Here is a 27,934-nt window from a genome sequence, read left to right on the forward strand (position 1 = left end):
TATTAACCCCGCCCCCAGCCCTATTAGTTACCAAGCAACAATGCCACCAGGCTCCGCGGCGCTGGGAAACTCGGGTGCTTGTGATCTCTTTGGTTCCCACTTACACCAGCCTTCCCGAGCCCGCGTAGGCGATTACGGCCCGGCCCCGCCCCCTGGGCCCTGCAGGCGCCCGATTGGTGGATGATTCTCTCCAGGTGAGGACCTACGCACGAGGGGGCGGGGCCAGACGGGCTCACATGATTTGCCGGCTACTGTAGCCCCGGCCCCGGCCACCAGCTGTCGGCTCGGTTCCGTAGTGTTACAGGGGAGGCGCCGGGGCCAAGGCAGGGAGGGATCTTAAGAGAGATCGTAGGGTGAGCCACAGCTGCGCAGCGCCGGGTGGGGTCTAGCGGGGCGGGATGCCGGGGCTGCGTGCCCCCGGATGAAGTGCGGGGCGAGGTACTGGTCGCCCGGCATGGCAGGGAGCGCGGACGTTCTGGGACCAGGAGCCACAGCCGGTGTTTGGGTTGGAGGATTTGTGTGGTCAGTGAAGGAATCGTGTAAGGCTCTTGAAGGCGGAGGACCTTCCGTCCTCACCAGCCCCCTGTTGTCTGAATTGGGGGCATGAGCTCAGGACTTTCCCACTCCAGTTCGAATCAGGGCTTACCCCTTTTCCCGAGGTGACCTTGGGGAAGTCATTTACCACCTCAGCTCTCCGGTGTTCTTTAGACTGAGTCCCGGGGGTAGCTAGGGAGAGGGTGCGGGGCAGGGCTTGAGAATGCACCAGAGGAGAAATGAGTGACGTGCTAGCTAGGGCTGTCTTGAGGTCCAGTTACTGTTTTTCCTTCAGGGAATATGTTCGAGATTTTCCCACGTCCCTCACTTTTTTCTTTTCTTTCTTTTTCATTTTTCATTTTTCCTTTTTTTTTTTTGACGGAGTCTCGCTCTGTCGCTAGGCTGGAGTGCAGTGGCGCGACCTTGGCTAACTGCAACTTCCGCCTCCCGGGTTCAAGCGATTCTTCTGCCTCAGCCTCCTGAGTAGCTGGGACTACAGGCGCGCACCACCATGCCCGGCTAATTTTTGTATTTTTAGTAGAAACGGGGTTTTACCATGTTGGCCAGGATGGTCTCTATCTCTTGACCTCGTGATCCGCCCGCCTCAGCCTCCCAAAGTATTGGGATTACAGGAGTGAGCTACCGTGCCCAGCCTCACTGTTTCCGAAACAGCCCTACCATTAGATTGGAGTTACTTTCTTGGTAATGAACTTGGTCTATTCATAACCCACCCCACCCCAACTGCTGCCACTATGCCCAGATTCTTAAAACTAGAATCTGAGGTCATGAAACCTTGAGCAGGCCACTTAATCCGATGAATCTTAACTTTTCGATCTGTAAAAGGAGGAGAAATAATGGTAGCAAAATCTGTCTATTTACAAGATTATTGGAAGTACTGAAGAAGATAACGTTTGTAAATGTAGACTCATAAGTCAGCAGATAAATGTAAGGTTCTAGCGCAACTCTTTTTATAGGTGAGGAAACAGAGGGCTAGAGAAGTAGCTGCTAACTGGGAGAAACAGGACTGAACTTGACTCTTGGCCCCGGGTGCTTTTACTTATACCACACGGATCCAATGCACTGAGTTTTTTTTTTAAGTTATGTCTTCCTTCTTCCCCTTCCCTTTTTTACATTCTACTTCTCTCTTTCAGACATCTGAAGAGCTACCATGTCTGGGGCATCTGTCTCAGAACAGAACAACAACAGCTATGAAACCAAAACCCCAAATCTTCGAATGTCAGAGAAGAAATGTTGTGAGTTCTGGCAGAGAGGAGGGACTGCTCTCTCTCAGCATTTTATCTTGGGAATATAGTTATAATCCTAGAGTCTGCTGCTTGGTGGGAGCAATAAATAATTCTTTGACATGGAAATTTAATACAAAGTCTCCAGGGTGGAATGTCCTGTCTAAAACAAGTAGACTTAGTGAAATGTCTGTTCTTGGGGCTAGACTACTGGTGTAGTCCAGCAGTTTCTTACTGCTTTCTTTAACTGAATCTCTGTCTCCTGGGACGTTTGCACACTGGCTTGCTGATGGAAGTTAGAACAAACATTATTGTACACACAATGAGTAAGACACAGTTGCAGGTGCAGGAATTACTTGGAGCTGGTAATGTTACCAGCTTTATCTGTTGGGCTAAATTTTGGGAGAGTGCTGCTCGTTGTAGAAATTACAGATGGGAGCCAGTGCTGTTTGGCTTCATTCCTTCAGGCCTCAGGGGAATGAGCCCTGACACTTGGCTTCTCACAGTGTCTTGGGCATCTTACTTTCTCATAGGTTTAGGCTTTGTACTTAGTAAACTATTTTCCCTGTAGGTTCATTTGTTTGAGGACAGCTTTCACCTGAGCATTTCCATGCCTGTCTTTTACATAGAGACAGCAGGAGGGTTTGCGAGGAGATGAAGCATCATTTCCTGTCTCCATGCATCTGTATTTCTAAGCGTCATTATAGGCTGCATAGCTTCCCAAAAGGTCTGGGACTCTGTTCCTCATATATTTTGGGGAACTTCAAGGAATGCTAACTCTTGCCTCTGCTTCTGGATGGCACCTTTCCTGTGGAATCCTGTCAGTCAGTTCTTCTCACTTCAGTGGATATATATATATATATATATATATAACCAATCAGTCAAGTCAGTTATATATATATCAGCAGGTGGAAACAGTTGACCAGCATGAGACCGGGAATCATCTCATGTTCAAAGCTTTTCCCAGAGCCTCGACCTTGATGTCATGCCCTTGTCAGTTTTATGATTGACAATGATAATCTCTCTTCACCTAGCACCCATGGAGCCTGCTGGACAGAAGCAGCTGGCTGGATGTGATACTGGGGTTGGCAGAGTTAGGGTCTACAATTAGGGTCTCTTTTCTCTGCCAGGTCAAGAAGCCAGGTGCTAAGGGCAGAATACCCCATGAGAGATAACTAGTATAGCATGATGTTTGAGTGTAGCCTCTGGAGTCAGACTGCCTGAGTTTGAATCCTGGGTTTATGACTTCTTAGCTCTTGAACAAGTTGCTTATCCTCTCCATGCCTCAGTTTACTCCTTTTAAAAGTGGGGATACTAACAGTATCTCCCCCAAGAGTGATGTGAGGATTAAATGACTAAATGTAGGAAGGCACTCAGAAGAGTGTTGAGCATATAGCTAATGTGTGCTATTTTTCACAGGTGACTCAATCTGCCTGTTGTATTTATTCGTGAAATGTTTATATTGAATCATACTCAAATGCTGTATTGGAAGCTCACTATTTAAAAGAGACCTGTGAAGAATTAGTTTTTCAGTAAACAATGTTTTCTTCTTTTGTTTGACAATATTGTCATTTGGGGATCTGGGATGCACCCCTTACAGGGAGGTACCCTTGTGTTACTAGGGTGCTTGATCCAAAAGAGAGGTAGGGCTGGGGGTCAGAATCGATAATTGTGTCAGTCCTTCTAATTTGCTTTTTTCTCCATGGTAGGAATCTCTGCTACCTGCTTTCCTAACTCTTTGTAGTTCATCTGCCTTGAGGGCTTTCAATTAGTCAAGGAAGCAGTAATCCCTGGTTTCTTTCCTGTCTTCTAGACTCTAATTCCTGCTCTGGGCTCTGCTCTCTTTTTGCTAGCTCTAGTTTCTCTAAACGCCTTTTTCTTCTCTAAGAAGAAGAAGGTGTCCTAAAGCCACTGTGATTTATTTACTCCATTCTCTCCTCACATCACAGTTGGGCTGTGAGACTGTTGCAGACATAGTCAAAGAAGAAAATAAAGTTATGAGTATATGTGTTAACTTACTTCCTTTTCCTCTGCTATGGAGCTGTACTTTGGAGCTGGTTCCCCTGGCTGATTAGTGTTCACATCAGTAGCTGCTTTATTAATAGCTTAACCGTTGTCCCCTTGCTGCTCATTACACCTGTGTTGGCTAATTTTGACTCCGGGAAGTGACTGGGCTTGAGGATTTCAGGGCTGAAGAATGATTTTAGGGAGCCAAAACCTCTGAAGGAGCATTACTGGGACTTCAACGGCTCTAGGGATGGGGTGAAGAGGGGCTACTGGCCGAGGTGCCTTTAAGGTGCTCAGAGGACTGGTTTCAGGGCTTATGAAAGCAGAAATGGAAGGCCCGGCGCAGTGACTCACACCTGTAATCCCAGCACTTTGGGAGGCCGAGGCTGGCGGATCATGAGGTCAGGAGATCGAGACCATCCTGGCTAACATGGTGAAACCCCATCTCTACTAAAAATATATATATATATATAAATTAGCCGGGCATGGTGGCAGGTGCCTGTAGTCCCAGCTACTCAGGAGGCTGAGGCAGGAGAATGGCGTGAACCTGGGAGGAGGAACTTGCGTGAACCGAGATCACGCCACTGCATTCCAGCCTGGGCAACAGAGCGAGACTCCGTCTCAGAAAAAATAAATAAATAAATTTAAAAAAGCAGAAATGGAGAAATCTACATGTTTTTTTTTTCTTTAAATTTTTTTTTTTTTGAGTAGTTCTGGAACAGATAAGTTCTTCCATGTACCTTTTCCTACATACAAAAGCAACGTATGTTCATAAATTCAAATAACAGAAAGGATTTAGAAAGTGAAAAGTAAAAAACTCCTGTCTCTTCCAAGTTTGTTTCTTTTAGACATCTTATTCTGTATATCCTATTAATAAAGGTAGGTTCATATTGTTCATTTTTTTTTAAACAAGTTACTGTCTTGTGGACATCCTTTTAACGTTGATAAATCCAGATTTACCTCATTCTGCATTGTATGGATATGCCAGCTTTCCACGGATAGGCATTTAAATTGTTTCCAGTTTTTCATCATTACAAAGAGTGCTGCAGTGACCATTCTTACACGTACACCTTTGCACATTTGTGCCAGCAACTTTTCCTACAGAAATGATAGAAAAGATAGGCACATTGGAAGTGTTCATCAGTATTACTAATTTGCTATCCTGAAAAGTTCTGTATTGTAAGCTGTTTTCAGTATTTCAAGATATTTGATGGAAATTGGGCAGCATCAACTATAGCCATAGTGGTTAACTGAAACATCAGCTTTCTTAGTGTTTGACCGTAGTTATATGAACTTGGTTATTTCATGCCTGTCAACCGGCAGGAGATAATCAGCAGTTCTGACTTCTGATGAATAAAGATAAAATATCACTAATGAAACATGCTTTATGGGCAGCATATTTCTAAATATTGGGCCTCTTTAGAGCCAATAAAAGAAGATGACCTGGGTCCTGAAAAGGCTGGGAACCATTGCTCTCCTAGACCATCCTTCAGGATTAGAATGGAGAGCAAGTTGTGTTTACCATGAAGGTACCTTTGTCAAGTGCTGACATGAGGCACAGGCGCTGGCAGCTGGGACTGAGTGGGCAGTCATGAGATCAGGAGACTGGTCAGAGCCCTGACCTTGACTGTCTATTGTGGGACCATGGGCAAAGCTCTTAAATTCTCCAGGCTTGAGTTTTTCCATTTACACGAGGGAAGTTATCAAGTCCTCATTTTTTTTTGTCCATCTTTTTTTTTTTTAATTAATTAATTAATTTATTTTGAGACTGGGTTATAGACTGGCTAATTTTTGTATTTTTAGTAGAGATAGGGTTTCACCATGTTGCCAAGACTGGTCTCAGACTCCTGGGTTCAGCCGAACCAACCACCTTGACCTCCCAAAGTGTGGATTACAGGCGTGAGCCACCGCACCTGCCCACCCTCAAGTCTTCATTTTATCTAAGCAAGTTTATGTGTGGGGAACAGAAAGAGAGATCAGACTGTTATGTGTCTCTTTTCTCAGTCTCTCCTCCCATCTGTGGAGAAATGCCCACCTGATGAGAAACGCCCATACGTGTGGAGGGGCAGGCCACCCCTTCATTATGAAAGGAAAATGAGTTTAAGTTTGAGAAAAGGAGTTAAACCTGGCTTCAAGAAGGTGGAAGAGAATTTCAGGATGAAACAGTTTTCCGTTGTATATCAAGAGATGGGTTACATTGTCTCTGAAATTAATCAGGTGGTAGTGGCAGGTGGTTTTGTGTTTTTAACAGGCAGGACAGAATGTTCCTACTTTTGCCAGTGTGGTAATTTGAGATAGGAAGTGTGGTTTAGTTTTGTACTCCAGAAAATGAGAAGCCCTGGTTATAGCAGGTGTGCAGAAGTGTGTTCTGGACAGAGGCGAGAGGTGCGTTGCTGGAGGGCTCTTGGGAGGTCCCAGGTGGATACAGTTTTTTTTTTTGTTCTTAGCATTCTTTGTCCACATGGGTAAACAGAGAGCAGCTGGTTCTCTGGTTGCCTTCAGAGCAGCTCCCAAGTATCAGTTCATTTTAAGCTTTAGGGAGGGTAATAGGACCTTTGGGGGAAGTGCCTAATAGGCTGGAAGGTACGGACAAAGCAGGCCTAGAAGTGCAGGTAATGAGCCAAATCATGGGAGATTGAGAGCAGGTGTTGAGCTGAGCTGGTGAAAGTGAAGACTCAGGGGATTTTACTACTTAAACCTGAGACAGCTGATCCCATGCAGAGGCTATCTGCCTGTTAGGGGCCAGTGATTAGGGATTAATACCAGCTGAGGCTTCAGGGTACCGTTTGCCTGCCTTTGAGCTCCCTATTTGAACAGAGATGAAAATCACTTACGTTGCTCCTTTACCTACCTTGGAGGGGCTCCTGCTGAGACTCAGGAATTTTCCATGTGTACGGTAGGTAAAGGACTAAAAGCCAAGCCCTCTGACCCCAGGTCTGGGCCTCCACTTCTCCCTCCTCACCACTAGGGTCACTCTGAGTACTTCTTGCCAAACACCCTTAGGAAACTCTTCCTTCCGAGGTTGGTTCTCTACCGGGGCCCCTCCTCCCACTTCTCCACTGAGATCTTTCTACATTTATTTCTCAAAAAATGAAAGTTGTGTTTCCCATCCAAGTACCTCCATTTTACAGAACTGTTTCTTAATCTTACAAGGTCCCTTAGTACCAGGCAGAAGGGCAGCCGCAACTTGCAGGGCACCTTCTGGGAAGCAGTGGTGGGAAGTGGGACGTGAAGGTATTTCTTCCTTTTCCCCCTATCCTGTGCAGGGCCTTCCGTCATTGGAGCCGGCAGAGCCTGAGCTGTCCCAGATGACCTCAGTGTGGTTTTTGGCCCCGGGACAGTGGCCGGCAGCAGTGCAGGTCCTTCTCCCACCTCTCCTCTGCAGCAAGATGGGCCGGGAGGAGCCAGGCCCTGTGAGCAAAGTGATGAGGAACCTCTTTTTATGGAAAAAAGCTGCAAGGAAGCACAAGATCTGTGTTCTAGTGCCAGCTATACCCTTGATTCATTATGTGTCCCTAGACAAGTCACCTGTCCCCTGAACATCTAGTTTGCCCTGCCTGTCCAGTGAGACTTATCTCTGCAAATGAGCATTCCTGAAGTAAGTTAATTTACTAAGGAAGGGTAGACTGAGGACTGTTAATGCTTCTCAGTTGTCTTGCTTTTACATGGGCCATGGTGGCAGATTGGCCCTGATGTCCTATGTGGGCTGGCTCTACCCTGAAGCTTCCTGAGGTCTATTCAGAATGTGTATCAAGTAGGCTTTGCCAACTCAATCTCACTATGGTTTAGAAATTCTGGCTTAAAGAGGAGCTCATGGCCTGAGTGAAAAGGCCAAAACAGCTTGAGGCAAGGCTTTTTGCAGTGGGCAAGCTAATTCTTACCCATGGTTCTGAGGGGATAAGTGGGATCCTGGAGACAGAAACTCTGTTGGACCTATTATAGGAGCCAGCTCAGCTCTGCACTGGTAGAATCTGCAAACATTAGACCTTCCTTCACAGCTATATCATTTTTATATTTCTAAGCATTCTTACGTTAAGGATGATGTCATTATTACTTTTCTTTCTTTTGTTGAGACGAAGTCTTGCTCTGTTGCCCAGGCTGGAGTGCAGTGACGTGATCATGGCTCACTGCAACCTTGAACTCCTGAGCTCAAGCAATCCTCCTGAGTAGCTGAAACTATAGGTGTATACTCCCACATCTGGCTAAGTGATACATATATGTATATACAAAAATATATATTTATATACAAATATTAATATATTAATATATAAATATAATATATAATGTATTAATATATTTTAATATAAATATAATATGTTAATATATTTTATATAAAATATATAAAATATATATTATATATTATATAATATATAATTATATATATTTATATATTTCTATTTTAAGAGACAAGGGTGTCTCTGTGTTGCCCAGGCTTATCTTGAACTCCTGGCCTCAAGTGATCCTCCCACCTCAGCCTCCCAAATAGATGGCATTACAGGCATGAGCTGTCATGTCTGGCTCCGGCATGGTTATTTTCTTTCTTATCCTTGCCACTTTTTTTCCTCTTTCCACCTTGGGTACTTCAGTGAAGACCTCAGACATATGGGAAAGACATGTTTTGGTTTGGGCATTTTCTGGAAGCCTGCATAAACCTTTTAACTCTGTTTCAGGAGGCCTGCCTGATATTGCCTTATTTGTCTTCCCAGACTTGCTGAACCTTTGCTCCACAGGTTTATGAAGATAAAATGAGATTATGACTATGAAGTTCATAGCTCAGTGTATAAACCTTACTAGGCCCCAGCGGGGTGCGGTGGCTCACGCCTGTAATCCCGGCACTTTGGGAGGCTAAGGTGGGTGGATCACGAGGTCAAGAAATTGAGACCATCCTGGCCAACATGATGAAACCCCGTCTCTACTGAAAATACAAAAATTAGCTGGGCATGGTGGCGGGTGCCTGTAGTCCAGGGTATTCGGGAGGCTGAGGGGGTAGAATCGCTTGACCTGGGAGGCAGAGGTTGCAGTGAGCTGAGATCACGCTGCTGTACTCCAGCCTGGCGACAGAGCAAGACTCCGTCTCAAAAAAACAAACACCAGAAAACCTTACTAGGACCCTAGTCATTTCGTTTTATTTTGTTTCATTTCCTTCTAGCATGGGCCTCCTACATGACCAACTCCCCGACTCTCATCGTTATGATTGGTTTGCCAGCCCGGGGTAAAACCTATGTGTCTAAGAAACTAACACGCTACCTCAACTGGATTGGAGTGCCCACCAAAGGTAAGTGTGGCTCATTCCCTAGGAAAGGAAATTATTAGTTCTTGGGCCTCACAGGTCTCCGGGAGACTTATTCTTCCTGGCATCAATGCTATAGGGTGCTTCTGGCAGAAATAGCAGTTGCTTTCTGGTTTACTGGAGTTATTCTCTATTCCCAGACTTGTCTCCTCCTGGCGTGGGTGGATTGGCCTAGTTTTGAGGGAATGCCTTTGATAGGACTGTTAAGATTTAGATGAGCATAGGGCTGTACATTTTCAGAGGCCTTACGTGGACATCATCTTATATAACCCTAGCAGTGTCTCTGTGAAATAGAGAGAATGGCTGAGGAAATTGAAACCTCAGATAGCTTAAGACTTGTCCAAGGTCTAGAAAGTCAGGACTTGAACCCAACTCTTTTGACTCTTAATCTGATATTGTTCCCAACCTACCATGCTGCTGCTTTTTTCATCCCCTTGGCCACTCTGGCATTAGATCAAGAAACAGGTCCCGTTTGGTGGGGCCATCATTTCGTTTTGCTGCTGAAGGATTTGGGTGTCTTCTGCAGTGTTTAATCTTGGGGTGTATCGGCGTGAAGCAGTCAAGTCCTATAAGTCCTACGACTTCTTTCGGCATGACAATGAGGAGGCCATGAAGATCCGCAAGTGAGTCTTGTTTAAGGCCTGATCTCCAGGTCAGCTCTTTCTTGGCTGTCGTGAGGCTTGGTGTGACAGGGTTTGGTTTCATCTCGGTAAATATCTTATGGGGAAGTTAAATGGAAGTTACCTAATGGGCAAGTGACCTTGGGCTTGGGTGGTCAGAAGAACAGGGCTCAGAGTGATACCTGTGTGCTTGTAGGAGAAGCCTAAAGAGGGCTAAGATCTGTGCACTGGGGCAGGGGCAGGAAGGGGTTGTAGGATGGTGTGAAAACCCTCAGTGAGAAAGTTGAAAGATCTAGTTAGAGAAAGGTTTTGAACAGTGGGAAACTAAGTGGGCAGGGATGTGACTCCTGTAGCCACCAGAATGTTTGTGTCTCTGACTATGTTTGAGCTTAGCTCTCCTTGCTGGTTTCATTTGCTCTCCTGGCAGACAGTGTGCTCTGGTGGCGCTGGAAGATGTTAAGGCATATCTCACTGAGGAGAATGGTCAGATTGCGGTAAGCTTTATCTACTTCTTCTTTCTGGTCCCCACCCTTGCAGCAGCCTGGCTACCCAGCCCCACCTTGAGTCTGCCCTGGTGGGGTTCCATTTCTCTGTTCCTGCTTCCTGCTCATTTACCTTGTGTGCTTTCTTCACAGGTGTTTGATGCCACCAATACAACCCGGGAGAGGAGAGACATGATTTTGAACTTTGCTGAACAGAATTCCTTCAAGGTAGGATCTGACTCCATGCTGGAGGAAAAGGGATAAGTAGAGGTGGGGAGTCAGGCTATGGGCATGGATCTCTGACTCTAGTGGGTGAAGACAGGATGGGATATCTGAATCTCTTCCCTCAGAGCATTCCCCCAGTCCTGGAGTGTTTTCATTCAGGTCCTTTCTCAGACCTTTAGCCTGTATGTTTGAGGCCCAGGGGATGTGGTAAGAGCTATGAGGAGGACTTGAAGGCCATTTTCATGAATAAAATCCTGGGAGATGTAGTGGCTGGGTAGGGTAGATGAGCATGTGCTCTTAATTAACAGCCTGGCATTTTTGACGTGTTCATCACTGCCTTCTCTCCATGGCCAGGTATTCTTTGTGGAATCTGTCTGTGATGATCCTGATGTCATTGCTGCCAATATTCTGGTTGGTGATACCCCTACATATCATCTCCTCTTCACCTTTTGTGCTGTGCTGTGTGTGTGTGTGTGTGTGTGTGTTTTGTTGGGGAGAGGTGTTTTGGATAATGAAAGAGAGAAATAGACATGTTTAACATCACAAAGAGATCTTTTCTATCTGCCAGAGCACCATCTGGTACTTCAACACTCTTCTCTTGGGAGAGGAAACTGAGGCTTTAAGGAATCAAGTAAGAATTAGCTGTTGAATTGAAACCAGGGTTTAGGTTGTAGGAGTCTTGGCCCTGTGTTCTGGGTGATATCTGGATGCTGAGACCTAGATGTTGGAATAGATCAGCTGGGCACGGTGGCTCGTGCCTGTAGTCTCAGCACTTTGGGAGGCCGAGGCAGGTGGATTGCTTGAGCCTAGGAGGATCACCTTAGCCTGGGAGGTTGAGGCCACAGTGAGCTATGATTTTACAACTGCAGTCCAGTCTTGGGTGACAGAGTGAGAACCCGTCCTGAGAGGTTGAGGCTGCAGTGAGCCATGATTGTGCCACTGCAGTCTACTCTTGGTAACAGAGTGAGAACCTGTCTCAAAAAAAAAAAAGAATAGATCAGACTCTTCATTTCAGGACTTACCTACAGGAAGGTTATCTCCCCAGCAATTGTCCAATATTCTAGTCAGTGTTCAATACATCAAGCTCCTTATGCCCTGTGGGGTCACAATGTATGACTGTCCCCATTGGATGGGTTGTGCTCTGCTGGGCTGAGTAGATATCTGTACATGGTCTTATGCAGGTGCTCTCCCAGCCGTAGGAACTTGGGATCATCTGAGGAAGAGGCATCTGGTCCCAAGTCAGGCACTGGGGTCAAGCACTCTATTCTGAGTGGTAATGGAGAAACATTGGAGCCTGTTCTGTTTTCTCAGGAAAGTACATAAAGGGATTGGGGCCCAGGAGCAGCTTTGGCTGCGTGACTGCCTCTGTCCTTCAGCCAAGTGCAGGCACATGACTCCCCAGTTGTCTTAACTTTTTTGGTTGCCAGGGTCACAGGACGGGGCGGGGCGGGGGGTACTCAATGAGTGGAGTGCCAGTGTTCCAGAGAAAGGCGACTTTTATGGACTTCTTTTTCTTTTTTTTAGTAGTGGCTATTTGTAGGAGGACTTTTAAGGGCAGACCTCTGATGAGGCCTTTACTGTTTCTATGATTTCAGGAGGTTAAGGTGTCAAGCCCTGACTACCCTGAAAGGAACAGAGAGAATGTGATGGAGGACTTCCTGAAGAGAATTGAGTGCTACAAAGTTACCTACCGACCCCTTGACCCAGACAACTATGACAAGTAAGGTTTAAGGCCATGGTTTGAAGGGCCCAAGGCAAAGGTCTCATCTGGGAAAAGAACCTTTCTCCCTCAGTTCTCTAATTTCCGTCTGATAACCTACATCTATAGATCTAGATGTGTTAACATCATCCCAGAGAAATAAGGTATGGATTTGTGGCTTGCATATTGTACATGAAAAACCTGAAGCATTTTGTTTTGTTTTGAGACAGGGTCTCACTCCGTTACCCAGGCTGGAGTGCAGTGGCAAAATCAGGGCCCACTGCAGCTGCTGCCCCCAGGCTCAGGTGATCCTCCCACCTCAGCCTCCCGAGTAGCTGGGACCCCAGGCCTGTGCCACCATGCCCGGCTATTTTTTTTTTTAATTTTTAGTAAAGATAGAGTTTCCCCATGTTGGCCAGGCTAGTCTTGAACTCCTGAGCTCAAGTGATCCACCTGCCTCGGCCTCCCAAAGTGCCGGGATTACAGGTATGTGTCACTGCGCCTGGCCGAAAGTGTTTTTTATCATCAATTTTTCTCTGTAGTCTCTAGAGCATGATTTCCTCAGTCTCAGTATTATTGGCACTTTGAACAGGGTAATTCTTTGTTGTAGGAGCTGTCCTGTGCATTGTAGGATGTTTAGGGTGTTTAGCGACTTCCCTGGCCTTTGCCAGTAACACCTCCAAGCTATGACAACCAAAATGTCTCCAGACATGGCAGATGTTCCCCGGGGGGCATAGTCATCCGTGGTTGAGAACCACTGCTCCATATCTGAACAGGGGTGTTGGAGGATACCCTTCGGAGGTGTGTCATCAGTTTTTAAAAAGTTTACTGTATATATATTATATAGTATTTTACATATATTAATGCTTGTGTGTATATCATGCATATTATAGCATAACATTATATATATTACATATTGCATATTTTTTATCTCTGTGTGTGTGTGTGTGTGTGTGTGTGTGTGTGTGTGTGTATATATAACACGCAAAGCCCTCAGGAACATGCCTGACTCAGAGAAATGTCTGATCAATGCCAGCTGTCATTACTATGAAAGCATTTGTTGACAGAATGGCATAGACTATAGATTAACTTGTCATGTATGACGTATATGAACCATAACAAAACCAAGTCCATGTTAAAGAAAGATGGTGTACACATGGAAATCTGCAAGAATGTGGCCTCATGAAAAAGCATGCATTCAGGGCAGTTAACAGCTCTATTCAGACAATACAGACCCGCAGCCAAGCAAATGGCACATTTAATGTGCATGGCACACTGAATACAGTGGTCTGTTTAATGTTTTGAGCCTTTCAGTTCCTTCAAGTGGATTTCCCAGAATCCCTTTAATATGGAGGCTGAAAACCACCTCCTAGATATGGCATAAAAGTATTCTTCATTTAGAACAAAGTCCCACCTAGAAAAACATACAGAAGATCTACATATATATGTGTATGTTTGTATATGTTATCTCTGGTAGTAGGGTGATGCGTGATTTGCGTGCTTCCATCATTTTTTCTGATTTTTTTGATTTAAAATAAGCACTTACGACTTTTTTTTTTTTTTTTTGAGATGGAGTCTCTCGCTTTTGTTGCCCAGGCTGGAGTGCAGTAGCGTGATCTCAGCTGAGATTACAGGCACCTGCCACCATGCCTGACTAATTTTTGTATTTTTAGTAGAGACGGGGTTTCACCATGTTGGCCAGGCTGGTCTCAAACTCCTGATCTCCTGATCCACCTGCCTTGGCCTCCCAAAGTGCTGGGATTACAGGTATGAGCCACTGTGCCCAGCCACACTTATGAGTTTTATAAAGAGAACAATTTCATGTTGGTCTCAAAGCAAGCAATGTCTGAAACTGTCTTTGAGAGAAGCATGATTAGGTAGATGCAGGGAGTGTATAAACATTGCTGTCTGTGCTTCTGCTGCCTCTTCCCTTCCCCTCATTGCTCGTCATGCCATATTCTGGCCAGGTCTTGACTGCCTCATATGGGGCCTATTCTTCTCACCAAATTTCGGGCTTAGCAGCAAAATCTTCAGGTCACCTAGTCTAGCCCCTGATGGGAAGCCTGAATTCTGTTTATCATATTTATCTACATCGCGTGTCACAGTACAGGCACTGAGGAAATGGTATGAACTGACTAGAAGTTCAGGAAATTGTACTTCATCTTGGTTTTAAGGAGTAATTAATCTCCTACCATTTGGTTCCATAAACGTGGGTGTGACAGAGGAAGGGAGGAAGAGCAGCTGTGAGCCTGCAAGTCCCTATAGAAATCCTTTTCCCTCTGATTCTTATTCTCAGATTTTCATACCCAGGGAATTTTTTTTTTCCTTTTCTGTCCCAGGGATCTTTCTTTCATCAAAGTGATAAATGTGGGCCAGCGATTTTTAGTCAACAGAGTCCAGGACTACATCCAGAGCAAGATAGTCTACTACCTCATGAATATCCACGTCCAGCCTCGCACCATTTACCTTTGCCGGCATGGAGAAAGCGAGTTCAATCTCTTGGGGAAGATTGGGGGTGACTCTGGCCTCTCCGTGAGGGGAAAGCAGGTGAGTAATTAGTCAGCACACTGGATTTTCTAGGCTTAGAGTTAGAAGGGCATGGCTGAGGTCATCTCTTTTATCTCCTTACTTAAATCCCACTTGAACGGAGGCTGTGATTCCATAGTCAGGCAAGAGCTCAGGTGTGTTCTTGCTCACTGCGTCTAGCTCTGTATTGAAGTGTAGATAACTTGGAGCCATTTCTGCTGTGATCGTTCAGCCATCAGATATTCACTGGGCACAACTTGTGTACTTAGCAATGTACAGGGTGCTCCAGTTAAAGTTCATTTCCTTTTGGGTTTATATTAACTGTGTAGCACCTCATGGATTTTGACCATGGCTATGCATGTTGTCCATTACAGGCCACGTTAGCAGGCTTTGTGTATGTGTGTGTTGAGTGTGTGTGTGTGTGTGTGTGTTTTCTTTTTACCCTTAATTTTCACTTTTAAACCCCAGTTTGCCCAAGCTCTAAGGAAGTTTCTGGAGGAACAGGAGATAACAGACCTCAAAGTGTGGACAAGCCAGTTGAAGAGGACCATACAGACTGCTGAGTCTCTCGGGGTGCCCTATGAGCAGTGGAAGATTCTGAATGAGATTGACGCTGTGAGTAGGAAGCTCTGAAGGCCCAGAAAAGCCAACAAGAGTCTCATATTCAGGCAGGAACTCTCAGAAGTCACTATTTGGACATTTTTATCTATGAAACTAGAACCACCAAGTAAAAACTCTGAGGAAGCTGACTCTATGGCCGGTTCGGGGGCTCAGGGAGGACAATTGCACCGCCAGTTGGGGGTTTCTTGCGTGCTTCAGTACCTGTGCCAATCGTGGGACCCAAACCAATTTTTGAGCCAGCCTTTCTGGCACCTGGGGAAAGTGGGGCTAACAAGGACTCATTTTGTTCCTTTGTATGTTTGCCTCCTGGGAAAAAGAAATAGCTAACAACCTACTTCTTTACTTTCTGCTTAGATAATTTGGTCAGCTATTGAGAGAAGTTTTTCCCAAAATTTCTCTTGGCTTTCTCTCTTCTTGAGCACAAAAGTGGACATTTCTTTTTCTTTTTACTTTATTTATTTATTTATTTTGTGAGACGGAGTCTTGCTCTGTGGCTCAGGCTGGAGTGCAGTGGTGCAATCTTGGCTCACTGCAACCTCTGCCTCCCAGGTTCAAGCAATTCTCTGCCTCAGCCTCCCTAGTAGCTGGGATTATAGACACCCACCACCACGCCTGGCTAATTTTTGTATTTTTAGTACAGATGGAGTTTCACCATCGTGGTCAGGCTGGTCTTGAGCTCCTGACCTTGTGATCCACCCGCCTTGGCCTCCCAAAGGGTTGGGATTATAGGTGTGAGCCACCGCGCCTGGCCGACATTTCTTTTTCTTTCCTTCCTTCTACCCTTTTATTTTTCCTGCAAAGTCTCCAGTCCCTTCAGTTTCCCTCCTTCTCTGCTTCTTGTTCCTTTTAGCCTCTTGACTTTCTTGACCTGTAAGTTCCCCCCCAGTAGTAGGAGAATATGGTAGCTTGAGCTGGAGAAGTTGCCTCCTCCCTGCAGTGTTCCTCCGGTGAGTCACAGACACTCTATGACACTCTGTGACACTCTGCAACACTCTGCGACACTCTGTGACACTCTGGTCACAGGCGGCCGCAATACATGAAAGGATCCAGCACAGTGCCTGGCGCGCACTAAGAAACTAGCATTCTTCGATGTCATCTTCCTTGTTTGGGATGGGGCTGGTGTGGGACAGTCTATCTCCTCAAGCCAGCTTCAAGTGGCTTTTTGCAGGGCGTGTGTGAAGAGATGACGTATGCCGAGATTGAGAAGCGGTACCCAGAAGAGTTTGCACTTCGAGATCAAGAGAAGTATCTGTATCGATATCCTGGTGGGGAGGTAAGACACCCTCATCATGTAAAGTGACTGCCTAGCCCCTTGCTGAAGGTTTAGCTTTAATTTGGGGGAAGGACTGAATGTGATTTGGAGGTTCTAGGCATCATTTATCTTCCTTCCCTTGGGTCATTTTGGTTTCATTTAGCTTAGACAATCGAATGCCTCATTAATGGTTAAGATTCCCAGAGATAAGGGTGACAAGGCGTCCTCTGTGTTCAATATGTTTTAGAATCAACACAATCATTTTTATTTCTTTTTTTCCTTGTACTCTCAATCCCACCCCCACATAAGTGGAGTCTCCAAGTAAATATATGGGATAGGAATTATTTCTCTCTCGTCTTGAGTGTTTTAGGCTATTTCCTTGTCTAAGTGGCTTCCATACTCTAGGAATATATGAGGCAAAAGTAAATAAAACTGAGTGGCAGAGGTACAGGAAACCCCTAGGAATCTTTTGTTGTCTCAGTGCCTGAATTAATCTGTGGGAAGGAAAAACACATACACACAGGTTGAACTCACACTTCCTTTTCTTAACCTGTTGTTTTCTTGGTCTAAATATTGCTCTTGAAAGATCTGAGTTTTCTCAAGAGACACCAGGGCTGGGGGCAGTTCGCAGGTGATGTGAACTCCCTGAGCTTCCAGGAGGAAAGCCAGCTGAGGAAGGAGAAGTGGCCCTTAGTCTCCAAGGTCCAGCCACTGACTTGGCTGCCAGCTTGCACCTGGGCTCCTGCCAGCCTGCCCCATTTCCCTCCACAGTCATACCAGGACCTGGTACAGCGGCTGGAGCCTGTCATCATGGAGCTGGAACGTCAGGGCAATGTCCTCGTCATCTCCCACCAGGCTGTCATGCGCTGCCTCCTGGCCTACTTCTTGGATAAGGGCGCAGGTGCCTTTGAGGGAGGGGCTGGGAGACACATCCAGGGGGAGAGGGCTGGACTTGCAGTGGCACCAGGATTCCTGGGAAACAGACCTCCCTGTCTCCACTCAAATTAAAGTACTTGCTCCAGACAGCAATGTGGGGCTCCCAGCAGCCACTGAGTCAATGACTTGCTGAGTTTGCTCTGCTGCTACAAGAGCTTCCAATGGAGAGTGGCTGCTGCTGGTGCTCCTTGATCCTGCCTGGCTCAAGGGCCAGTGTCACGCTGACACTCCTGGCAGCATCAGGACAGTGGTTGAATATCCCCAGCCTGCCACGCTGCTTACTAGGAGGGTGGTATCTTAGGAGCAGCAGTTGTTTCTGGGTAAGGGAAGTAAGGAGGTGCCGCTGCCTTCTTCCATACTTCCCTTCCCGATCTTCCAGAGCTCCTGGGAAGCCTGCATTGTGGAGGCTGAGCTCAGCATCCTGAGCTGCTGGGAAGCTGTTGTGGCCAGGTATTACGGGCCTTTGCTGTACGCAGGTGAACCCCTTCCATTGGGCTCTCTGGCTACAGTACTTCTTCCTGTTTTGCCTGCATGGAAGGATCTAAGATGTCCTTATTTCCTTCCTTAGCCACTCAGAAGGTTGGGTGGCTTTGTGGTCTGGGGTTTAAGGGAGGAGTTGTACAACTCTAAGGGGTGGTCAGAGTAAGGGAAACTCATGAGCTCTGTAAATTGTCTCTTCTACTAACTTGACCTTACTCCATAATACTAAGAGACTTCCCTCACCTGATCTTTCTGTTTTCAGATGAGCTACCATACTTGAGATGCCCTCTCCATACCATCTTCAAACTTACTCCTGTGGCCTATGGTAACTATGCGCATAGGGGCTGACGGGAGCTGGGAATTGAGGAAGGTCAGAATTTTCTCTAAGGTTTGTCTAGAGTTCAGCTTCATTATCCCTACACACCAAGGAAGCTCCATCAGTGCCTTCTGTTTTGAAATGGATGTATGCGTGACTGTGTGTATTGCAAAATGCATGCATTCCTTTGTGGTATACTTTCCCATAACAAAACTAAGGAATTTTCCATTGAACCTTTTTCCTTAAGTCCTGGCTTTCCTCTGTTTTCTCAGGGTGCAAAGTGGAAACAATTAAACTTAATGTGGAGGCTGTGAACACGCACCGTGACAAGCCAACTGTAAGTATTTTCCCACGATGAACATGCCAGTTTCCCTGCCATCTTGAGTCTTTGAAGCTTTGGCATCAAGAGTCTGGGGTTTCTTTTATGTACAAAAGGGAAACAGATTCAGAACTTACTTCCAACGTAGTTTGCTACGTCTGAAAGTGATGTTGGAATTATTATTTTTTAAAATTAGTACCCCTTTCATGAGTCTTAACCTTGAATGCTGGCTCCTGGAAATTCAATTAAATATGGAAAGTGTTTGGCTGAAGTGAAATGCAAATTACCCTCCTGCTGCAACCCCAAGTGTCCCTTTGGAAAGCAGAGTCCAGAGGAGCCTATAAGGTGAGGGTCAAGAGGTGTAGGTTCGTTCCTAAGTCGGTCCCTGGTAATCTGTGTGGTCTTCAGTAAGCCTCTTCCTTTCTTTGGGTCTTTTTCCTGCTTTGGAATGTTATGCTCAAGAAGCTTCTCCCTTTTAGCTCCCTGATGCTAGGAGGCCAGACCATGGCCCGTGCCTATGAGGGACCCTGTGTGCAGAGAAGCAGGAGTGAGGGAAGCTATTGTGGTTACAAGCGCATTATTAGCTGTATGAGTGAGCTTTTGGCTTGGCTTTCATTTGTGTGGTGTCCCTCCATTTCCAATCAGAACAACTTCCCCAAGAACCAAACCCCTGTAAGGATGAGAAGGAACAGCTTTACGCCTCTGTCCAGTTCGAATACAATAAGGCGTCCAAGAAATTACAGTGTTGGGAGCCGGCCCCTCAAGCCCCTCAGCCCTCTCCGTGCCCAGGACTTGCAAGAAGGGGCCGACTAGCCGAAGACCCAAGTCAGCATTCCGGTGGTGTAACCGTGTGTTTCCCTCCAGCCCTGGCCTCCTGCCTTTGCCACTAATCACCAAGGAGTCATTTAACTTCCTCCCTCCACCCCCACCCTGACACTTCACCATGAATCTTAACACAGAACATGAGGTTACGTGTTTATAGGACAACTTTAGCTGTTCTCCAGTTTGAAACATCTTTCCACCCACGGACAAGTTAGCAAATTGAGTCTTTTAGGACAGATTCTCAGATGGGATGGTCTGGAGGAGGAGGAAAAAGATAACACTCCCTTGGGGTTGAGCATGCCCCACACTCTTGGTTCTTCTCTCTGTTCTCTGGTGTCTTACTTCACTAATGTCCTCGTGTTGGTGAAGTGTTGGGGGATGGAGGGCGGGTGAGCAGTGGGGGGACAAAAAGTCTATTTTTCCTTCACTTTCATCTCTTCATTGTGTGTTTTCCTCACAGTCCTTACTTGACTGCTTTCTTTCCCCACTTTCATGTCCCCTCTGGATTGTCCGGTGTAATGCATGACATTGTGGTGTCTGTCTAGGAAGGAAGGGGTGATTGGCAAGAGACGAGTCTGGCCCAGGTGATGCTTTCTGCAGTGGGTCTAAATGGATCTGGACTGGAGGAGTCTTTCCTTTCCTTTCTCCCTTTCTCTCCAGCTATGTCCTGCAAGGGCCAGCCTAGGCTATAGAACATTCACAGAATATTCTGGAGCTTGCAAGTGGACATAGGGTGAGAGTTCTTGCCTTCTTTCATGAGAAACAGTCCTAAGTCTTTGATGCCCTGGGGGAATCTGGCTCTCAGCATGTGGGAAATGTCTTGGTTTTTATTTTTAACTTAGTCAGGCCTGGGTCTTTTGAGGTTCGCAGAGTGGGGTTTAGGAGAGTAGGGTGGGCTCTAGCTCTTACAGGACTCTTGGTGAGCAGTCATATCTTTTCTCCCATGGCTCCCAGGTTCTTTGCCAATCACAGCAACTTTTCCTGCCAATCCAGTATCCTCTGGGGCTGTTTAGAAGGGCGGTTCGATTCAGGAGTCACCACTGATGTTTGAATTGCTCAAGGCAAGAGGCAGAGAAGAGTTCACTAAAGCTGCTTATTTTTGAATACTTTCAGCATACTCTCCTTTAGAAGAAATAAACATCAAAACAATATAGTTTTTACATGGGCATTTTTCCCCCCAAATGTGGAAAAACTTGATGATGAATTTAATCTCTCTCATTGGAGTATTCTTTTGTTCATAAGGAGAAACTATCTCATCTTGATGTCCAGAGAAGTCCTTGGAACCCTGTGGGATGTAGCTCTTAACTGTTTGTATTTCTCTATTCATTTCTGTCATTTCATTTTCTTTGTAGGGTTAAACATAAAATCTTCAGGGAAGAAATTCTTAGCCCCTTGATGACCTTGATGGCTTATCCTCTTTCCCAATTTTGCCTGCAAAATGTACAAATATATGTATGTTTTTCTGAGAGGCAAGTTTAGGGTTCTTATGGGATTTTAAAAAGAGATAGGTGACTCCCCACCTTAAAGTTATCAACTTGTCTTTTAGAGGTAACCAGTGGGAAGAAGTTAGCTGTTTTCCAAGGGTGTTTTCATTTGGTAATGGAAGACTTTTTGCTGTGGTTCTCATCCAGGAGTTTTCCTTAGAATCTCCTTTAGAATTGTTGAATCGTAAACATGTCTGTGTCTACCTTATGCTTAATACTGACTCAGAATCTCTGGGGTCTGGGTCTGGACTTGCATGTATTTAAAGTAGCTTTCCGGATGATTCTGATTCATAGCCCGGGTTAAGAACTCCACCTTAGAAAGTTAGGTGGAAAAATACTGGGATAGTAGTTCCTCAGAGAAAGTGTCAGCCTAGGAATTCTGAATTCCTCATCATCCTGAAAGGACAGTTCTTTGGGTTTGATGTTTGAGCAGATCATAATGTTAAATGATATAACCCCCTGGAAGGCAGGCTGCTGTGTTTGAGGGTTATTCTAGGTTCTAGTCTCATCTTTAACCCTTTACATTGCTGAGTGATGTGGAACAAATCACTGAATTAAATAATTGCCTCTGGATTTTAAGCACCCTGGAGAGAGGTACAGACCCTGCAGGATGATAAAGGTTGTCTTCATTGGCAACTGACTCCTGACCCCGAGTCCTTTACTCATGTGTCCCAAGTAGGATACCACAGCCAGCTTCTAAAGGCTGCTTACGTAGATTCTTCTCAAAATTGTGTCCAATATGTTAAGTAACCTGCTATTCTTGTTTAGTGGTTATATAACGTGTACTTAGTGTCTTTGTGGAGCTTTGGGCCAGTGCGGGCAGGGATAGGGGAAAGATACATAGAAGTAGAAGCAAAGGTCCTTGCCCAGAGGAAGGTTATTTTAAGAGACAGGACATGTAATTTATAACAAATGGACATTTGCAATATAGCAACACTCTGAGTCTAGAAGTGTTCACCATCACATCGCTTCTCCTGACTTTTCTGTTGTCCTATGGCTATGAGACTACAAGGATTAGGGGATGGGGATGCCCCCACCACCACCAACGTGAGAATGAGATATGGTTGGGGAGGCATGTTTGGTACTTTTACAAGATTGCATTGTCTACATTTGCTTGGATGCTGGCATCTGTAGCCCAAATGGGCATTCAGCCTTTCTTCTGCTGTGAGGTGAGAGTAATTCAGAACTAATGAATGAGAGGAGGGAGCACTTTGATCCACAGACTTTGGATTAACACTGTACCTACTCCTAGCAAGAGGGGACTTCTCTAACAAGCTAGCATTGTGTTAACCTGTCATTAACCCCAGCGTTAGAGACAGGTCATGGGATGTTCACTGTGGCTCTCAGCCTGCCGCTATTTCCCCACTCTCCCCCGTGCTAGTTTGCTTTCTCCAGAAGAGGAGCTGAGGTGGTCTTATCCTCAGACAGGACATGAGAAATTGGAATTTGAAAAGCAAGGGCCTCAGCATCCTTTAGTTTCTAAAGCAAGATACAGAAAAGGATTTAAAAGACTTTAGTTTTAGAAAAGTCCAGCAGGAAGAAGCCAGGAGAATGTAGAATGGAAAAGAGCTCTTACTCCAAATTTTAGAGAAGTTTCATCTCTACTTCTCATCTTTTCTCTCCTGGTTTTCTTACTTGAATGCATATTGGTAGTCTGTATACATTACTATGATTATGTCTGTCACAAGTCCTACAAAATAAAAATGGACTTAAAGTACTACTCTCTGCTGAGACTGTAAGTTTTGTTTTGTGAGAAATAGGTAAAGACATTAGCATTTAATCTACTGGAAAAAGCCGGTTGCTGTGGCTTATACCTGTAATCCCAGATACTTGGGAGGCTGAGGCCGGAGGATCACTTGAGACCAGCCTGGGCAAAATAGTGAGACCTCACCTCTAAAAAAAAATTTTTTTTTAAATTTACTTGTCTAAAGTGGGGAAAGGGAAATTATTCTGTTTTCTTATTCTTGCTTCAAGTCTATGACAGATTTGAAAGAGAATTCTAAAGCAGATTTAGAGAGCCTGCTTCTCTTCTTATCTCCTAACCCCTAAATTGGAATTTAGCTCTTATCTGTATTGTGTTTTGGTAAAGGGATGATTTTACATTGAGTTGTAAAGTAGAATAAGCCAAGCTTCTAAAAACTTGCATGGTACTAGGGATCTGCCCGATATCTTTGCCTTTGGTGTTTTGTTGTTGTTGTTGTTGTTATTGTTTGTTTGTTTCCGAAGAAGTTGGAGTTAAGGACACAATATATTTGTACCCCTAGACTGAATGGGTGAGTATTCCATATGAGGATCTGGGTAATCCTCTTTGCAACCCACATTTGGTCTTCAGAGACACTGGCATTTTGAAGAAACATATGATATAGCTGTTTGGAAATAAATTCATCTATGTTACTTTTTTTTTTTTGTGAGCAGGAGATCTTAATTGACAGAAACTCATTGGTGGTTGGAATGGCCAATGGGCAAGGGAAAAAGTATCCGGCCAATGGGCAAGGGAAAAAGTATCCGGTAATCAGAAGAATTGTATCTGGGTTATGTAATCTTATGCGCATTCCATTGTCTTTGCCAAGCTCGTAAGCCACGTTGTGTTCATTGTCAAGAAATTTGATGGATTTACCCAGCTTTTCTAGTATGTATTTTGACTTATTGAAAATATATAACACTTGAGTCAGGTTGCAACACTGGTGAGGTAGAATTGACTTTCCCTGAAGGTGACACAGATATCAGAAGTGTGTCCAGGGATTTAATTTAGACCCATACTGTCCAGGAGACTGTCTCTAGTTGGATCTCTGTGTTAACTGACTTCAGTGTCTGTATGCTGACTGACAGACTCTGGTAGTGTCTGTATGTTGACCAACTGATAGACTAGTAGGATCTGTGTACTGACTGACTCTAGTAGGATCTGTTTGTCACTGACAGACTCTAGGAATGTCTATGTGTTGACTGACTGACAGACTCTAGTAGTGTCCATGTGCTGACTGATAGACTAGTAAAATCTGGGTGTTGCCTGACTAACGTTATAGGGTCTGTGAGCTCACAGTCTGCCTGCTTTCTGATTGTACCCACTGAAGTGTATGTACATTATAGTAATTCTCTATTAAATGTGTCTAACAAAGAAAGGAATTAAGCACTCCACATGTTTTCTTTATAGGGGAGTTCTGTACACTATGATTTTAAGTAGACATTTCTTATACAGTAGTGGCCAAATTCTCATTATTTTGTAAAAGATAAAGGTTATACATCACTTTTATGGTATTTTGTGAGCTCAGCTAAGGGAATGCCTGTTTAGAGCCTGGAGTTGTTACCTTGAAGTCATCTCATCCAGTCCCCTGCTTTAGGGCAGAACTTCAGTTCCGCTGTTCGTTTCTGAAGCTTCTGTGTCCCCAGCTTACCCTGTTCTGGAATGTTGTATTCCATTGGATAGGGCTGCTATTTTTAGTCAGCTGTGCATTTGGCTTTAATGCTTAATCTAGTAAGTAAAAATGAGCAGAAAATTTGGCATTTAAAAATTGATTTTAAGGGTTGGCAAAAGTATTATTTCCAGTAAGCCTTTCACTGGATATCTGTGACCAGTGTTTACCTATGCAATGTTTTTGTATCTGAATTGCTTATGTACATTTTATATTATGTTGACGTAACAAGAAGATCAACTTACGCTGGTATAGTGATGCTTTTGCTATGTGGGGCTGAGCATCTCTGGGTTGAATGGGAATGGGTCAGATTGGGAAGCCTAGGAATAGAGTTCTACTGCAGATTTCCTAGGCACTGCTCTATTGAAAGTAGGAACATAAGTCTTTAGCAACATTCTGATTTAATTGGGTGACACTGATAACAAAGTATGCCACTCAGATCCATTTAAAGTGTGCATAACTGTATTTGAAATGTGTTTTTGTGTGTGTGTGTGTGTGTAGAATGGGTAAATAAAATTGTTGAGTAACTTGAACCTATCAGAAGGCTTCTGGGTTTTTTGTTTAGTATTTTCAGTTGTCTTTCCCATCCGTTCCCCACCCCTAAAACTTTGCCTCATGCTGCACAAGGATTCAGACTCAGACAAGCCACGAGAAGTTCTCGCTGTAATTGAAGATCATGGTGTATCCATGGCTCTCTTCTGCCACCTTCTGGGGAAGATAGGAAGAACATTATGGAAAGCACGTGAACTTCAATAGTTATGTGTACCTGTTGGCACTTATGCAAGAATTAAGAAACAATTACATTTGACTGCACTATGCAGTAATTCCCATTAGCAATATGTAACTCATGTTATCTATTATAAAGAAAACTTTTGGAGATTTTTTAGCACTTAGTGGACTGTTCCTCCTAAAATGTGATTTGCCCATTTCTAAAGAGATTATGGTCACGGGTATAAAACAGCACTTAATTTCTTTCGAGACAGGAAATACAGATGGGATTGTTTTACCCTTCTCATGCCTTATTCCGTGTTACCTTAAAGACCAGAAGCTCATTAGAAATGCAGAATCTCAGGCTGCATCCCAGACCTCCTGAGTCAGAATCCTCATTTTACCAGGACCGCCAGGTGATTCATATGCATATTTAACATTTGAGAAGCACCGTTCTAGGGGAAAAATTTCCCACAAGGTAAAATGTTAGATGCCAGTTAATGGAAAGAAGTTGATCTGCTCTAATGACTGATTTCAGAATGGACTTGTATAACTACAACAGTAGGGACCCTCCTCAGAAGCCAAGTAGCCCCTGATTACAGTGTCACTTTATTGGCGTGGTGTTTTGGCTGACATAGCCTACACGATCTCCTTCTACCAGAGGGATCCTGACTGCTTCTGCTTCATATCTTGGATATGTAGCTTATGGTCCAGGTCTGAAAGGAGTGCCTGGTCCAATATGGTCACGAGGTCAGCTCCTCAGGGAAAGAAGCCCATGACTACGCCATTCGAGTTTGCCTGACTCCCCAGAGTCAAGGTGTGTGTGTAGGCACGCCAGTGTATTCATGCATGTGTATGGATGTGGGAATGAGGAGGTTGAGGGAGGAGGGAAGGTAGGGGAAAGATTCTGCTCTACTTTTATGTTCGCTGCTTGGCGGTGGTGTAATAGCTTTGTGTCTCTTCCTCTCTGGCTCGTAGGCAGCAGAGACCACGCTGGCTGTGCGCAGACGCCCCTCCGCAGCATCCCCCATGTTGCCTTGCTAATGATGTGGATGTTCAGGCCACACCTCTCCAAAGGACTGGGATCTACTGAAAAGCTTGGGATGTCAGCTCCGGGAACTGGACTTTGGGGGCCACCAAAATGAGGCCTGGAGAAACACCACCACATTTCCTCCCCTCCTGCCTAATGGGAATATCAGTTACACTGAAAAATTTAACTTTCCTCTGCCTCAAAACATTTAGCAACTTGAACCAATGACTCTTTGTCATCTCTTTGCTGGGTTTGGTCCAAGTTGGTCAATCTCATTCTGTATAGGCATTTAATATCCTAGCTGTGACTGTCTGCATCCTTTGCCGGCTCTTTTTTGCCCAAGTGCAAATGCACTTCTTCAGATGTACTTTTCAAGTGAGAAGGTAAGAGCTGGTCTCTGCATCTGTTCCAGGCGAGCAGGCTAGAGTCTAATATACATATGCCAGCAGGTATCATTTGCCACATTGGAAGCAAGAGACAAATCAGGTGAATGGAGGGTCTTCTGAGAAATTCAGTCCCTAAAACATCTCTTCTGCAGTGATAGAAGAACAGTGTCAGTAGCAACCTTTTCATTTAGAGAACTTTTTCTTGTTCCAGGCCCTTCAGGACAGGATCTGACTGCAAGACTCCCCGAAATGGGTACCCATCTTCTAAGTTTCCTTTCGTAGCTACTGTATTTTCACCTTGATGCAATGTGCCTCTCATGCATCAAGATGGGGCTGATGTGGTTCTCTCGGGTGGTTGGGAACGTGGGCTAGAGAGAAAAGTAGAGTGCCATGTATATCACATGAGTAAGTCAAGAAAGCTCCTTGAGAATGAGCCCGATCAGGGAGTGTTTTGGCTTCAGAACAGGTGGAAGGAGACATGCCCCTCTGTGGGCTCTGTCGCCATGATACAGTCCTTGAGAGAGCTGTGGCTGTGACTTGGAGGGCAGTAGTCTCCTGATACCTGCCTCTTGGCCACTTGTCACTATTGTGGTCACTGGTCTGTCATGTAAAAGTGAGGGTGACGGGGTCATGGACCAGCGCCTCAGTGCATTAGTCGTCTGCTTTCCCTTACAGACTAATCAGATAACTCTCCCCTAGTGATTGTCAAGTGTATGAATGTATCTCTGTAAATGTGATTTTGACATGTCACTGTTCCTGAAGAGCAATGGAATCCCCATAGGATATTATATCTTGCAAGGAAAGTCTATTTTTTTAAAGAATAGTATATTTTTAGCTTTCCTTTCCTTTCTTTCTTTTTTTTTTTTTCCTTTTCCCTCAAATGCTCACTTGCTGGGCAAATGGTGAGTAGCAACAAAAGTAACGAAATGTAGCTTTTCTCAAATGGTTCTTTTATACTGTGGATGATACAGGACTCTGTTACCTAAGATGTGATGAGCTGGGCTGCAGGCGGTTCAGCATCCAGCAACTAGGAGCTTCTTTTCTACGCACAAAGCTGCCTTCAGGAAGGCTTCTTACCCTGTAGCAGATGATTTTCATCTGGCTGCCTACCGCATGCTGTACTGTAATGATTTTGTTGTGATATGGATTTCTCTCTGCATCAAAAACTGTCTTTTGATGATCAAACAATGTTTATATTTAGTTATTTATTCTATCCATGTAAGGCATTTTTGAGTTTTCATGTCATTGTTTGCATGTATTTAATCAGAATGTAATATAGTTTATGTTGTCGAGTTTTTTTTTTTTTTTTTTTTTTGTAGAAATTTAGGTAGGTAGACCTTTTAAGTCTAATGTCATATTAACTTAAGTTAATTTTCCAGAATGTAGATATCTGTCTTCTGTAAAAGGAAAATAACAATGTTAAGGGACAGTGGATTTTTTTGAATACTTTGTTTCTCATTGATTTTTATTATAAGTGTAAACCAAGAGATGCATTTCTCTGGAGAAATGTTTATCTCCTGGATTAATAAAATCATACTAAAAATGC

The 27,934-nt window shown here is 44.6% G+C and overlaps 1 protein-coding gene across 4 annotated transcripts; it reads left to right on the top strand.

Moving 5' to 3' along the window:
* Nucleotides 1–27: 27 nt before the first annotated feature.
* PFKFB2 (6-phosphofructo-2-kinase/fructose-2,6-biphosphatase 2) lies at nucleotides 28–27,930 on the top strand. 4 transcript variants are annotated; one of them, XR_004434355.1, is made up of 16 exons: nucleotides 216–353; nucleotides 1,686–1,787; nucleotides 8,932–9,057; nucleotides 9,599–9,695; nucleotides 10,120–10,186; nucleotides 10,328–10,402; nucleotides 10,754–10,810; nucleotides 11,995–12,119; nucleotides 14,438–14,645; nucleotides 15,093–15,239; nucleotides 16,414–16,518; nucleotides 17,269–17,398; nucleotides 18,176–18,238; nucleotides 18,502–18,566; nucleotides 25,675–25,789; nucleotides 25,951–27,930. XR_004434355.1 is itself a non-coding variant. In XM_033199846.1 (15 exons), exons 6-15 carry the CDS (start codon nucleotides 10,367–10,369, stop codon nucleotides 19,359–19,361), a joined length of 1,104 nt encoding a protein of 367 aa, XP_033055737.1. In that variant the 5' UTR covers nucleotides 28–194; nucleotides 1,686–1,787; nucleotides 8,932–9,057; nucleotides 9,599–9,695; nucleotides 10,086–10,186; nucleotides 10,328–10,366; the 3' UTR covers nucleotides 19,362–22,568. The 4 variants fall into 4 exon arrangements, 3 of the variants coding, with proteins under 3 accessions (XP_033055737.1, XP_033055736.1, XP_033055735.1); XM_033199846.1 differs by lacking the exons at nucleotides 216–353; nucleotides 25,675–25,789; nucleotides 25,951–27,930 and adding exons at nucleotides 28–194; nucleotides 19,194–22,568 and having other exon boundaries at nucleotides 10,086–10,186; XM_033199845.1 differs by lacking the exon at nucleotides 25,675–25,789.
* Nucleotides 27,931–27,934: the final 4 nt, after the last annotated feature.

This window comes from Trachypithecus francoisi, unplaced genomic scaffold (assembly GCF_009764315.1).
Source record: "Trachypithecus francoisi isolate TF-2019V2 unplaced genomic scaffold, Tfra_2.0 Lachesis_group5, whole genome shotgun sequence".
Classification (NCBI taxonomy): Eukaryota; Metazoa; Chordata; class Mammalia; order Primates; family Cercopithecidae; genus Trachypithecus; species Trachypithecus francoisi.